At 42.6% G+C, this 14645-nt stretch overlaps 1 protein-coding gene across 1 annotated transcript in view; it reads left to right on the top strand.

The window, feature by feature from the left end:
• Nucleotides 1-13352: 13352 nt before the first annotated feature.
• Nucleotides 13353-14645, top strand: part of ADAMTS2 (ADAM metallopeptidase with thrombospondin type 1 motif 2) — a 448064-nt gene continuing 446771 nt past the window's right edge. Inside the window, exon 1 of the mRNA XM_072630735.1 lies at nucleotides 13353-13841. Coding sequence (XP_072486836.1) covers nucleotides 13739-13841 — 103 coding nt within the window. The 5' untranslated portion in view covers nucleotides 13353-13738. The remainder of the gene's footprint in view (nucleotides 13842-14645) is intronic.

The raw sequence follows: 14645 nt of genomic DNA on the forward strand, positions 1-14645 counted from the left end.
GTGTGATGTGCCAACCAAAAAAAGTCAATGTAATTTGAGGCTGCATCAGAGAAGCATAATACCCAGTATGAAGGAGGTATTAGCCCTGCTGAACTCTACCCTGGTCAGGTCAGGTTACATCAGGGACATTGTGGTTATTTCATTCTAGAAAAGACATTGAAAAATTGGTGTACGTGCTGAGGAAGGATCCCTGGATGGTGAGGGACCTGGAGACCATGCCATAAGAAGAGTAGATGAAGAAATGAGGGAAATTTAGTGTAAAGAAAAGAAGGTGTCTTTGTCTTTCATTCTTTCCATTATCATCATTCCTCCTCCTGAATCCGTTATAAAGTTCTGGTGATTCTATGTACATTTCTTCCTCTATCAGACCCAGACGTCTTGTTTGGACTAATTTAACACTCTTTGAACTTGTATCCTCACCTCCAGTCTCCTCCAGTCTCCTCTTCTCTCATCTCCATCCTTCCATCTTCCACACAACTGCTGAAATAACCTTCTTAAGGAACAGAGCTGATCATGTTACTTCCCTGTTCCAAAATTTGCAGGGGTTCCATATTATTTTTAGAATAATGAAAAAAGCTTCTTAGTAAGACATTGAAAATCTTTTACAATTAGGGTCTAATATTTCTTTACAGCCTTATTTGTCATCATATGTTCTAAGTTTTAACCAGAGTGGATTATTTTTTTCCCTGAATTCAATGTGCCATCTCTTATTTATTCATGCTGCGGGGCAGCTAAATTGTGCAGTGGATTGAGCACCTGGCCTGGAGTCAGGAAGACTCTTCTTTCTGAGTTCAAATCTGGCCTCAGATGCTTATTAGCTGTGTGACTCTGGGCAAGTCACTTAACTCTGTTTGCCTCAGTTTCTTCATCTGTAAAATGAACTGGAGAAGGAAATGGCAAGCTGCTCCAGTATCTCTGCCAAGGAAACCCTAAATGGTGTCATGAAGAGTCTGAAAAGACAATGACAAAATTCATACAAGCTGTCCCTCAATGCTCCCTCAGAATCTATTTGTTCAATCTTCAGCTCATTTGTCTCCTCCTTCGTGAAGCTGTTCCTTACTTCTCCCCCCACCCCATCTCACTCCAGCTGAAAGCATTCTTCTCTGTTCTTAAATGTCATTAATGCTTTTGGATCTCTCCTTTGCCCCAATAACACCATATATACTCATCCTTGTACATGCTATATCCCTCCCTTCCTCCCCTTCCCCAACCTCTCCAGTAGAAGATCCTCAAAGACTGGGACTATAATTTTTATCTTTGCATTCTCTATTTCTTGAATTGCACTGAACCATGAACACTGGGTAAAAGTTGCAAGGAGATAGATTTCATCTTAGCATGAGGAAGAACTTCTTAATAATCACAATGGTTCAACAATGGAATTGATGACTCATGTAAAGAACTCCCGTGCTCTCCATCCCTGGCGTTGTTCAAGAAAATAACTTGATGGCTACCTGTCAGGGATTATGCATAGAGGGGAAACTTGTGTGAAGAGAGAGGTTGGATTGGATGCCTTCTAAGGAGCCTATTAACATTGAGATTCTCTGATTCTGTGTAAGTTAGTGACAAGAAATAAAGATAGCAGAATAAATACAACTGTCTTTTCTTATCATTATTCCCATTAAGGATAGAGGAAAGATTTTTTTAAGTCCAGTGCTGTGTAGCTTGGGAAACAATGGGAAGTCTGCACCCAGGGTGGTATCCAGAAGAGACGTGATGCTTTTTCTGCATGGCAGAGCCTGGAATCGGCTATAGAATGAAAACAGGGGAAATGTTTTTTTGGAAAGCCTTTTGATTTCTTTTTTTGTTTTTTTTTGCAAGTGTAATCAGGAAGGTACAGATGCCCTAGCTTGCCCTGGAGGACTAGGATTGGATTGTCGCTCACCAGTTGGTACCCGCGCCTGCATCTGCTGCCTTTGGTTTCTAGGTGAAAATTGCTTTTTGTTCTGTGCTCTGAATGTGCCTCCCAGATTCCATTTATAGTCATATATTTCCAATTCTCCTTCCCCCTTCAAAAGCAGCCTGGACCTGGCATTTGTCCAGCAGTGGTCTTCATTGTGAGTCTACTCAGACCACCTCCTCTGTAAGTCACTTTTTACTTCCTTTCCTCTCTGTGGTCAGTAGGGAATCATAATTCAATACTTTGATTGATCTATAATCTCATCTATGTGGGTAGTTCTAGTGAAACATAGATCATAGGATCATAGACCTATAGCTGGGAAGGAATTCAGAAGCTCTCATTTTGTAGATGGGGAAGCTAAGGATCAGGGATTTTAAGTGACTTGCCCAAGGTCAAAGAGATAGTCAAATCAACAAGCATTTATTAAGTATCTGCTATATAGTAATTATTATAGGTAGGATTTGAACCCATTTCCCCTGACTCCTGAGTCATTGCTCTTTTCACTGTGCCTTGCTGCTATACAGCTCTTATCTAAGTCCTCCTAGAAATCCTTCCCAAGCAGCTCACCCATCAGGTTGAGGTCCTTGCCCCAATTATCTTGAGCTTGTATGGATATCAGTTGAGCATGTGGGCTGTTCAATGATTATCATTTCTTTTCTAGTAGTAAATAATGTGTGTCTAGTGCCTTTGTAATCATAATCATAAAAATAATATAGTTCTCCCTTATAAGATGTCTTAAGTTTTGTGAAGTCCTTACATATTATCTTGTTTAATCCTTAAAACAACTTGGAGATAAGACCTATTATAATTGCCATTTTACAGATGAAGAGACTGAGACTTAGAGAAGTTAATTGACTTGTCCAGAGTCACATGGTTAATAAGTATCTGAAATAGGATTTGATCCCCAGTCCAGTCCTCTATCCAGTGTATCATACTATCTCTCAGTTTATAAAGCATTTAATTAATTAATCAATTTATATTTATAAAATACTTTATCTCACTCGATCCTTATAGTAACTTCAGGATGAAGTATAAATACAAATTTTACCATTTTTACAGATGAGAAAACTGAGCCTGAGAAAGTTTCAATAAACATTTTTAAGGGCCTTTTATATGTCAGGCATTGGGTTAAGTTCTGTGGCAAAAACACTCATTGATCTTGAGGAACTAATCTAATGTGATTGGAACTTTATCATAGAGCAGCAGTTAGTAGAAGTCTGAGCTGGTACTTGAACCAGGTTTTTCTTTTCCAAAGCATGTACTCTTTTCTCCTACACTACAGTTTTCCAAGAATTGAATCAAATCATTTTTTTCACTAGCAATAAATCTTGACCACCCAACATAATAAGTGACATTTTATATAGCACTATAAAGGTGGCAAGGTGTTTTATATCTATTGTGTCATTTGAATCCCACAAGAACTTTGTATGATAACATTACAGGTATTTAAGCCATAATTTACAGAATAGGAAATGGAGATGCAGAGAAGTTAAGACCATGGTCATTCTGTCATCCAGTGGGTTGGGGATAGGATTCAAACTCTTCTTGACCACAAGTTTAGTAGCATATATACTGTACACAATATCTCTTACATATTTCTCTGTTCATCATATTCACATACCATAATTAGTTTACTCACTCCCCAGTTAATGGGTACCTCTTCAATTTCTAATTCTTTACCATCAAAAACAATTGTTAGGGGTAGAACCAAGATGGCAGAATAAAGGCAGGGACTTGACTGAGCTCTCCCCCAAACCCTTCCAAATACCTGTAAAAATGACTCCAAACAAATTCTAGCAGAACCCACAAAAAGACAGAGTGAAACAAATTTCCAGCCCAACACAACCTGGATGGTTGATGGAAAAGGTCTGTTGTGCTGGGCTGAGAGCAGAGCGCTGTCCAGTGTGGGTATGCCCGCATGGACCTGGCCCCAGCAAAACCTGGAGCAGACCTCAGGGGACTGAATTATTGGCAGCTGATGTGGTTTCCAGACTTCTCAACCCACAAACAGCAAAGGTCAGTGGGAAAAGTCTGTCAGACCTGGGTGAGAGAGGAGCACAGACCAACCCTGGCCCCAGGGTGGCAGCAGCAGGCAACTGTTTCCAGAGCTCTTAGCCCATAGGTGGTAAGGGGATTGAACCACTGATGAGAAAGAGATTACAGGGATCTCTTTGCATGCACTGAGGCAGGACTCTGTTGCTTTGCCCATACTTGGATCTAGGTCGCAGTCCTAGGTGGTGGTCCTGGGGTGAGAAGAATCACTGGCATAGCAGAGCTTGTGGCAGCAGTGGTGAGGGAACCCACCTCACAGTTCCAGGGCAGAAAAGAGTGCTGTGGTCACTCACTGAACAGAGCAAAGGCTAGGACAGGAGTAAACACCTCTGCTTAGATCATACCATCTTAGAAGTGAAAACTTACAGATCCCTAGAAGTATCTCTGAAAACAGCTGCACAAAACCCCTGAAACTTGAGACAATACACCCTCCACACTGCAAGCAGAACTCTATCTTAACAAAGAGTTAAAAAGTCAGGTAATTGGCTGGGAAAATTAGCAAAAAAAAGTGGAAAAAATCTTAGACTATAGAATCTTACTTTGGTGAATAGGAAGATCAAAACATTTACTCAGAAAAAGACAACAAAGTCAAAGATCCTATATCCAAAGCCTCCAAGAAAAATATGAATTGGTCTCAGGCCGTGGAAGAGCTCAAAAAGGATTTTGAAAATCAAGTAAGAGAAAGAGAGGAAAAATTGGGAAGAGAAATCAAAGTGATGCAAGAAAATCATGAAAAACAAGCCAACAGATCGCTAAAAAAATCCTTAAGACAATAACACCTTAAAAGTAGACTAAATCAAATAGCAAAAGAAGTCCAAATAGCCAATGAGGAGAAGAATGCCTTAAAAAACAGAATTGGCCAAATAGAAAAGGAAGTCCAAAAGCTCACTGAAGAAAATAATTCATTAACGATTAGAATGGAGCAAATGGAAGCTAATAACTATGAAAAATCAAGAAATTATAAAACAAAAGCAAAAGAATGAAACAAATAGAAGACAATGTGAAATATCTCATTGGAGAAACAATTGATCTGGAAAATAGATCCAGGAGAGATAATTTAAAAATTATTGGACTACCTGAAAGTTAGGGTTCAAAAAAAAGAGCCTAGACATAGTCTTTCAAGAAATTATCAAGGAAAGTTGTCCTGATATTCTAGAACCAGAGGGTAAAATAGAAATGGAAAGAATACACTGTTGACCTCCTGAGATTCCAAAATGAAAACTCCCAGGAATATTATGGCCATATTCCAGAGTTCCCAAGTCAAAGAGAAAATATTGCAAGCAACCTCAAAGAAACAATTCAAGTACTGTGGGAACACAATTGGGATAAAGCAAAATTTAAGTATCTTCTACATTAAGGGATTGGAGGGCTTGGAATATGATATTCTGGGGGGGTCAAAGAAACTAGGATTAAAACCACAAATCACCTGCCCAGCAAAACTGAATGTAATCAATGAGGTGGAAAAATTGATATTCAATGATGTAGAGGAATTTAATGCATTCTTGAGAAACTGGATATTAATAGGAAATTTGACTTTCAAATACAAGACTCAAGAGAAGCATGGAAAGGTAAACAGAGAAGAGAGATCATAAGGGACTTATTAAATTTGAACTGTTTACATTCATTCATGGAAAGACGATATTTGTAACTCATGAGAACTTTCCCAGTATTAAGGTAGTTAGAGGGAATATATATAGACAGAGGGCACAGGGTGAGTTGAATAGGAAGGGATAATATCTAAAAAATAAAATTAAGGGATCAGAGATGAATGTACTGGGAGAAGGAGAAAGGGAGAGTTAGAATGTGGTAGATTATTTCACATAAAAGAGACAAGAAAAAGCTTTTATAATGGAGGGGAAGAGTAGGGATGTGAGAGGGAATGAGTGAATCTTACACTGGATTGGTCTTTAAAAGGGAATAACATACGCACTTAATTGGGTATGGAAATCTATCTAGGGGGAAGGGGACAAGAAGGGTGGTAATAGAAGTGAGGGCAGATTAGGTAAGGGGGTAATCAAAAGCAAACACTTTTGAGGAGGGACAGGGTCAAAAGGGAGAATAGAATAAATTGGAGGGCAGGATGGGATGGAGGGAAATATAATTAGTCTTTCACAACATGACTATTATTGAAGTGTTTTGAATGACTACACACGTACAACCTATATTGAATTGCTTGCCCTCTCAATGACAGTGGGTGGGGAGGGAGGAAGGGAGATAATTTGAAACTCAAAGTTTTAAAAAACTAATGTTAAAAATTGTTTTCACATGCAACTGGGAAATAAGAAGGTATAGAAACCTACATAACCCTATAGGAAAATAGAAGGGGAAGGGGATAAGAGAAGAGGGGAGTGATATAAGGGAAGGCAGACTGGGGAAAGGGGTAATCAGAATGCATGCCATCATGGGATGGGGGAGGGGAGGATGGGGAGAAAATTTAGAACTCAAAATCTTGTGGAAGTGAATGTTGACAACTAAAATAAATGAATAAATTGAAATGTGTGTGTGTGGGAAATTTCATATAAAATAATTGTTATAAGTATTTTTTGTATATCCTTAGAGTTTGTTTTGGTTCAGACTATCTTTTCTTTAATCTACCTTCCCTCTTATTCCTCTCTCTCTCTCTTTTTTCGCCTTTCCCTTGTGTTTGCTAATTGAATGAATGTATTTATGTATTGAACTGCATATGGATACCCTCCCCACCTCCCTTGACTAGTTCAGATGAATGAAATTACAGTGTAGCTCACTTCCCCACTCCTCCCTCCTTCTTTCTATAGACTTCTATTTGGACACCGAGATATTTTTGAGATAATTTCCCCCATCCTTTCTCTCCCTTTCCTCTTCTAATGCATTCTTTTCACCTTCCTTTTCCATTCTTCTTTTAAGACCATCAAAATACAAGAACCATTCCCAGACTGTATGTCTAACTAGATTACCTCTATAATCCCTGATGTGATGGGATTTTGAGTGCATAACTGTATGGTCTTTCCATTTTTGAATGCAAGCAGTTTATCCTTGTTTAGTTCCCTATGCTCTTTTTACTTTTTAAAAATTTCTTTTGACTCCTGTGTTTGCATTTTAAAATTTCTATACAGCTCTGGTCTTTTCATCAGAAATGCTTGAAAAACCTCTATTTCATTAAATATCCATTTTCCTTTTGTTGGGTTATACTCAGTTTTGCTGGGTAAGTTATTCTTGGCGGTAAGCATATATTCTTTGCCTTCTGGAATATCTCCACTTTTTTTTTTAATAGTGATAGCTGCTAAATCATGTGTGATCCTGACTATGGATCCTTGGTACTTGAATTCCTTCTGGTTGTCTGAAGGATTTTTTCTTTGATTTGGAAACTCTGGGTTTTGTTTATATTATTCCTGCTAGTTTCCATTTTGGGGGTTTCTTTCAGGAGGGGGCCCGTGTATTTTTTAATTTCCATTTTGCCCTTTATTTCTAAGAGATCTGGCTAGTTTTTTTTTCTGATTTCTTGATATATGATTTCTAGGTTTTAAGTAGTCTAATGATTCTTAAATTATGTCTCCTTGATTTGTTTGGACGTTACAACTCACCTAATGCAATCCCCTCATTTTACAGGTAAGGAAACTGAATTCCAGAAAGGTTAAGTGACTTGTCACACAGAAAGACTGCAATGACCGCCTGAAATGAGGCCATAAAAGATAGTGTGTCAACATGAAAAAAAAAAGCAATGACCTCAGCATCAAGGGACTGAGTCCTAACTTTTCCATTGATTCACCATGTGACCTTAGATAAGTCCCTTCCACTCTCAAAGGGGGATTTAACAACAGCAACAGTTGTGTTTGTTGTCCACCAACTTTGCTACATGATCTGTGTCTCAACCTCATTACATGTGTCTCTCCTGCCTTGATACTTTATGAGGCTACTCATTTGGTACAGAACCAGTAGCTAGAATGTTGAATTTGATTCAGGTAATCAGGTTAAAATTCTGCTTTTGAACCTGTGTGGTCATGGACCAATCATGGAACCTTCCACATGTCACTTTCCCCATCTCTAAAATGGAGATAATAATACCTATAGCAGCTACCTCACAGAGTTACTGAGGTTCAAATGAGACAATATATGTAAAGTGTTTTGCTAACTATGAAGCACTATAGAAATATTAGCTGTTGTTATTGTTCTTTAAAGACCATGACTATTATTATCCTCAATTTATAGTAAAGAAAATTGAAGTTCAGAGTGTTTCAAAGGACTTGAGAGAAGTCTAATACAAAAGAAGGCAGAAGCCCCGGTTTCTAATTATAGTTTTGCAAATAATTTGCTGTGTGACCTTGGGCTAGTCACTCTGCTTCTCTGGGTCAGAGTTTCTTTATCAGTGAAATGAGGATGTTTGTTTAGAAGGTAGACATCTTTCAAAAAACATACTTTGACCAAGGTTGAGTGAGAAGAAGAAGGAATAGGATTGAGTGTTCCATAACTGTCATTTGAGGTGAGGTTTCAGTTATTTTAGGATCAGACAAAATGTGTTCAATAAAAATTTTCCCTGATTGTGCTTTTTATTCTCCCGATTCCATAATTAATGAGACAATTTTCCATGGGACAGCCATGGTCGAAGGGCTTGCCTTTGTATCGGTGTAATGCTAATCAGAGAGATTAAAGATGTTCTCCACCCATTAATAGACCTGCCCATTAAGGGGAGTTTGATTAAAGGACATTTATAGAAAGGCCCACAAGTTTTGTTAATGAGGCACTGGTTCTCAAGGGTTATGTTGCCCTCTGTCTCTGAAAAATGTATATGTACTCTGAGGTGAGGTTTTACTTTGGGATTTACTCATTGGAAGTGTTTGTTTGGCCAGACGAGACTCTGGGCAGCCACTAAGGAGCACTCCCGGCTTTGAAAACCCAGATGTTGGTGCTTCTCTCTCAGGTAACTCTGGTCAGACAGTTATTTGTCTGTTGATCTGCTCTGTGATGTATGTACTGCTTATGGTCAGGCAGCTGGAAGCCCTGTCTGTTGATCTTTATTTCTCTGTATTTTCTCTGACATTCAGAGTGCTGACTTTTCCCACTGAATTAAGTAAATGATATATATGCTTGATAAAGTGATTGTTGACCCCCAAAAAGCTGTCTTTCCTTTCAGAAAAACAGATCAAAGAATCTGTGATAGCAGGCCCTCCTGTGTATGTCAGGGTGCTTACTTTTACACTTGGACACCCCTGGTTGTGGGCATTGAGCTACCCATCTTTTCCCAATCCAACTTTTCAAGCCCTGGACACTCTTGATACTTAGGAAATGGATCACAGAACCATATGATTTCAGAGTCAGAAGGAATTTTAAAGACCCTCTAGTCCAGGGATTCTTAACCTTTTCTGTCTCTTGGACCCATTTGGCAGTCTGCTGAAGCCCATAAACCTCTTCTCAAAATAATGGCTTTTCTCTTATATTGATAATTGAAGAAAAGATTAAATTTCAATGCAAGATTAGTGAAAATAAAGACATGATTTTTTTCTTATCCAAGTTCACATACTTCCTGAAATCTATCCATGGACACAAGTAAAGGACTGTTACTGTTGTTCAATCCCCCTTTGAGAGTGGAAAGAACTTATACATGGTGAAACAATGGAAAAGCCAGGGCTCAAATTGAGATCTCTTGATCCTGAGGTCACTGCTTTTTTTTCATGGTGCTACATTGTCCTTTATAGCTTCATTTCAGGCTGTCTCTGCAGTCTTTCTATGTGACAAGTCACTTAACCTTTTTTGGGATTCAGTTTCCTTATCTGTAAAATGAGAGGACTGGATTAGATGAGTTGTAAAGCCCCTGTGGAGCGGCTAGGTGGTACAGTGGATGGAGTGCCAAGGCCTGGAGTCAGGAAAATTCATCTTCCTGAGTTCAAATCTGGTCTCAGACACTTACTGGTTATGTGACCCTGGGCAAGTCATTTAACCCTGTTTGCCTCAGTTTCCTCATCTATACAATGATATGGACAAGGAAATGGCAAACCACTCTAATATCTCTGAGAAAAGCCCAAAATGGGACCATGAAGAGTTGGACACAACTGAAGAACAAATTAACATCAGAAGTCCCCAAATTTCCATGATCTCTGGGAAGTTCCACTAAATGTACCCTCTCCTCCCTGCCTCCTAGATGTGGGAGGGGACTTGTGGAGGGCAGGGCTCTAAGAAGGGGATTGCCAGCATACTTTCCACTGATGCTAATTTCTGCCACAGCTTTTCAGAGAAAGGTATGATGTCTGGGTGGATTATGCTGTAGAAAGGGCTAAAGAACCATGCTTGGTTGACTAGAAGATCTTAACTTTTATGCATTTCTCCCCTCGACATATTCTGTAGTCCACCTATACTGGCCTATTTTCTATTCCTCACACACGATGTTCTGTCTCTTGTCACAATGTCTTTGCGCTGGTTGTCCCAATGCTTGGAATATATTCCCTCCTTGTCTCTGTCTCTCAGAATTCCTAGTCTCTTTCAAGACTCATTTTAAATACCACCTCCTACACGGACCTTTCCTGATCCTCCTAGCTGCTGGTACCCTCCTTCCCAAACTACCTTGTATTTACTTATCCTGCATAGGCAGCTAGGTGGTGCAGTGGACAGAGCACCAGGCCTGGAGTTAAGAGGATCTGAGTTCAAATCTGATCTTGGACACTTACTAGCTGTATGATAACAACACAAATGTCTGGGTTCTCATCCCCCATTGGAAGGTAAGCTCCTTGATGGCAGAAAATGTTTCACTTTTGCTTTTGAATTTACAGCCCTTAGGACAGTGCCCCACAAATAGCTAATAAATGCTTGCTGACCCAGGGGCAAACATGGAAAGAATGGTGCCAAACCTAAATTTATTTCAAATGGTAGTTTCTCTTCTTTTCTATCAGTGAGAAAACACTGTAAAGGTCACACAATGATTCACACTAAATTTCAGTGAAATGTCTGGAAATTGCTTGACAGACAGGAGACAGGAAAGCAACTTCCAGACAGTAACTGGTAAATAAACTCCTGCTCTGCCTGTGGACCTGTGGCTCAGAATGGGGGCTATTGTAACAATGGAAGAAGTGTGCTAATTCAAGGCCATGTCTCAGTGGCTTTTCATTTTGGACTAGATGGTATTTGTGTGTTGACATGCATGCTCTTTGAGTACTATGGATCACAGGATTTTGAGCTGTAAGGATCCTTAGAAGTCATTGAATCCAGTTTCCCTGAGTAGATCACTAAATTGTTCTGGATCTCAGCTTCCCCATATATAAAATGGAGGATTTGGACCAATCTTAATCCATCTCCAGATCCATAATCTCATTACCCCTGCCTTCAGGGATCTCCAAGTCTAGTTGAGGCAATGTAATTTACAAATAGAAGTTGTTGCTATTGTTCAGTAGTGTCTGACTCTTTGGGACCCCATGGCCCATAGCACTCCTGGCCCTTCTATCCTCCACTATCTCTTGAAGTCTGTCCAAGTTCATGTTCACTGTTTCCATGGCACTATCTATTTGTCTTATCCTCTGCTGTAGGAGAAGTTAAATGATGACAAAGACAAACTAGGAGGAGTCACAAGGTTGGATGTGATTAATAGTGCAAAATAATTGTTGTTAAGTCACATACAATTCTTTGTGACCCCATTTGGGGTTTTCTTGACACAGATACTGGAGTGATTTGCCATTTCCTTCTCCAACTAATTTTACAGATGAGGAAACTGAGGCAAACAGGGTTAAGTGACTTGCCCAGGGTCACACAGCTAGTAAGTACCTGGTTGGATTTGAACTCAAGTTCTCCTGATTTCAGGGCTGACACTCAATCCATTTCACCACCTAGGTGCCAGGGGACTATCTTTTACCTTTCTTTGTATCCCCAGAGATTAGCACAGTGCCTGGCACATAGTAGGCATTTAATAAATATTTACTGTCTGACCCACCTTTCTATGGGCAGGAAAGTATCTCTATTCAGTTGCTTTGTCTAGCCCTGGACAATTCCTACAGGAACCCTCCTTCATGCCAGTAGAATTGGACTCCTCGCTGTTGACTAAATATAAACCTACACATTTCCACCTCCACATTTTTACTCATACTTTGTGATAGAACAGAAACAATACCAGACTCAGAGTCAAAAGATCAAGATCCCAGCTCTCCTACTGTCCTTGTGCAAATTTGTGTATCCTCTCTGCCTCTCAGGTTCCTGGAGGCATCTGGGTGGCATAGTGCCCTAGGCCTTGAGTCAGGAAGACCGGAGTTCAAATCTAGCCTTAGACATATAGGACAGGTCACTTAATGAGGTTACTCTGCCTTAATTTCCTCAGCTGTAAAATAGAGGAAATAGTAAAACAGAGTAAAATAAAATCCAAGCAAACATCTATTTGCCTCAGTTTCCTCATCTGTAAAATGAGTTGGAGAAGGAAATGGCAAACCACCTCAGTATCTTTACTAAAAAAAACATGCAAATAGGGTCACAAAGATGCAGACGTGGCTGAACAACAACAGATCTCCTACAAAGATAAACCTGTGGAAAGAGTCCATTTGTCTGTCCACAAACATTTACTAAGTGCTTACTATCAGCCAGGAAATCACTTCTTTGTAGCCAGGGCAGGCTTTAGAAACACTCAAAGAGAGGTCCTGGGTGTCCAATTCCTTGTGCTCCAACACTGACTACCCTACTCACCATCACCAAACATGATCATTGTTTTCCCTCTTTTTTTGAGATATCACTCATGCTAATCCTTTTAGGTAGGTGCTCTTTTCCTAGGTGTTAGGATCAAAATCCTACCCAATCTTTCAGGCCTAGTTAGTGGTATCTTTTCCTTGAAGCCTTTATGGATCAGTCCAGCTTGAAGTGAACTATCCCCTTCTGTGCAGCTCCCAATCTCTCCTTGTTCCCGGTCCCTTTCTGGACCTCACTCCCTCCTGCTTGATTTATAGCATTTATTTTTTTCTCCTTATCTCTCCTTCTAGGACAGTGGGCCTCCTGAGAGTTCACATTTCCTTTCCTGACTTGCTGATATCCCCATACAGAGATCCCAGGCCCCTGAGTACAGGAGGAAGGGCTGCCCCATCTATTGGATTCTGGGGCCCTGAGTGGGTTGGGGAAGCAAGAGTTACCCTCCACTCCTACCTGCAGCGGAAGCTTAGTAGCCCTGACAGTCAGCTGTCCTGCCCCTCGGACCCTGGCTCCCTTTTCTGTTAAGAACCCAAGAAAGGCAACTTGGGTGCAGCGCTGGGCTCTGGGGCGCACGGAGGTGGGGCGTACGGGAGGAGAAGGTGCTTTGGAGAGAGAGCTTGGGAGCGCCTGGGGTCGCCGGGAGCAGAGTTTACCCCTCTTTAAGGTCCCCCTCGCTCTCCTGGGAATCCCGGGCGCCTCCCACAAGGACAGGAGCTAGCCGGGTTCGGGGGCTGGCCCCACGCGAAGCTGGGCGGGCAGCTTTTCCGTCAATCAGCCTGACTTCACTGCGCGCCCCGGCCCCTTGGCGTTACCCTCGAACCGCCTCCTGGTGTCTCTGCTTCGCTGCGATTGCAGCGTGTGGGCTCGGGCGGGAGGGAGAGAGGTAGGGGAGGGAAGGAGGGAGGCAGGGAAGGAGCCGCCGCTGAGTGAACAAACGCGCCGAGGAGAAGCAGCCGGGTCACCGCAGGCTGGGGCGTCCTCGGGTCCTCGTCTCCTCCTTCTCTTCCTCCCCACGCCGCGCCCCCCGCCTTCCCCTCCCTCCGCCCCGCGCCCCGGGGGACTGCAGCTGCGGGCGGCTCCAGCTGCCCCAGATGTGGGCTGGGCGGCTCGCGGGCAACTTTAGCGCGGCTCCGCGTGCGGGGCTCGGGCTGCGGTTCGGCTGCCATGGATCTGCCAGCGGGAGCCGCTCGCCTCCTGCTTTGCTGGGCGCTGCTGCTGCTGCTGCCGCCACTGCCCGCGGGCGCCCTGAGCCGCTCCGGCCCCCGAGGTAGGTCCCGCTACAGCCCGGACTCCAAACCCCCTGCCCCGCGCCGGAGGGACTTGGGCTAACTCCGCTCTCCCAGGGTGTAAGTTGGCCAACTTTGGGGCCAGGGCGCGCCCAGTCTCGGAGCCCTGGAGAAGTCGCGGGTTGGGGGTACGTGGCGCCCTCAGTCTTCAAGTGCCCCGGCGAGTAGAACCCGAAGAAGCCCGAGGCAGGGACCCCAGAACTGGCTTTTGCCAGCTCCTACCCCAACCCAAGGCCCTTGTTGGGGACCGCAAGAGGAGGGACCAGGAGGATGGGGAAAATGCAATTCGCTCTCTCCTCAGCTGGAGCCCCTCGACCGCAAACTCTGATCCAAGCATCAAGTTTCACTTAGTGCCTGTCCCTGGAAGGGCTAAACCCAGCTGCCAGCTCGGGGCACTGAAGTAGGGGAGAGGTCTTTTCCCTCAAAGGGTTAAAGAACACCACCACCAGGTCCCTCACTGGGGGATCTCATGGGGCTGCCCCAGTTGGTCAATGACACTCCCCTTCCCGACTGCCCAGGGCGCCTGCTATGCGTGGGAATCTCCAGCAGGAACCTCCCTGTGATTGGACCGTGGTGTTTCCCAGGGAGAAATTGGGGAAGCCTAGCCAGGCTGAGGCCAGTTAGAGCATTTTAACTTGATGACCTGCTGATGTTATGGGTTTCCCCTCTCTCTGGGGCACTGTAAGCACTGGGGTTCATTGCATCCAGACTTCTTCCATGGGCTTATGCATCCTAGCCCAGTGAGGTGACCAATGGCTAGCCTTGGTGGGAACCCTTGGGATGTC

The sequence above is a fragment of the Notamacropus eugenii genome, chromosome 1 (genome assembly GCF_028372415.1).
Source record: "Notamacropus eugenii isolate mMacEug1 chromosome 1, mMacEug1.pri_v2, whole genome shotgun sequence".
Lineage (NCBI taxonomy): Eukaryota > Metazoa > Chordata > Mammalia > Diprotodontia > Macropodidae > Notamacropus > Notamacropus eugenii.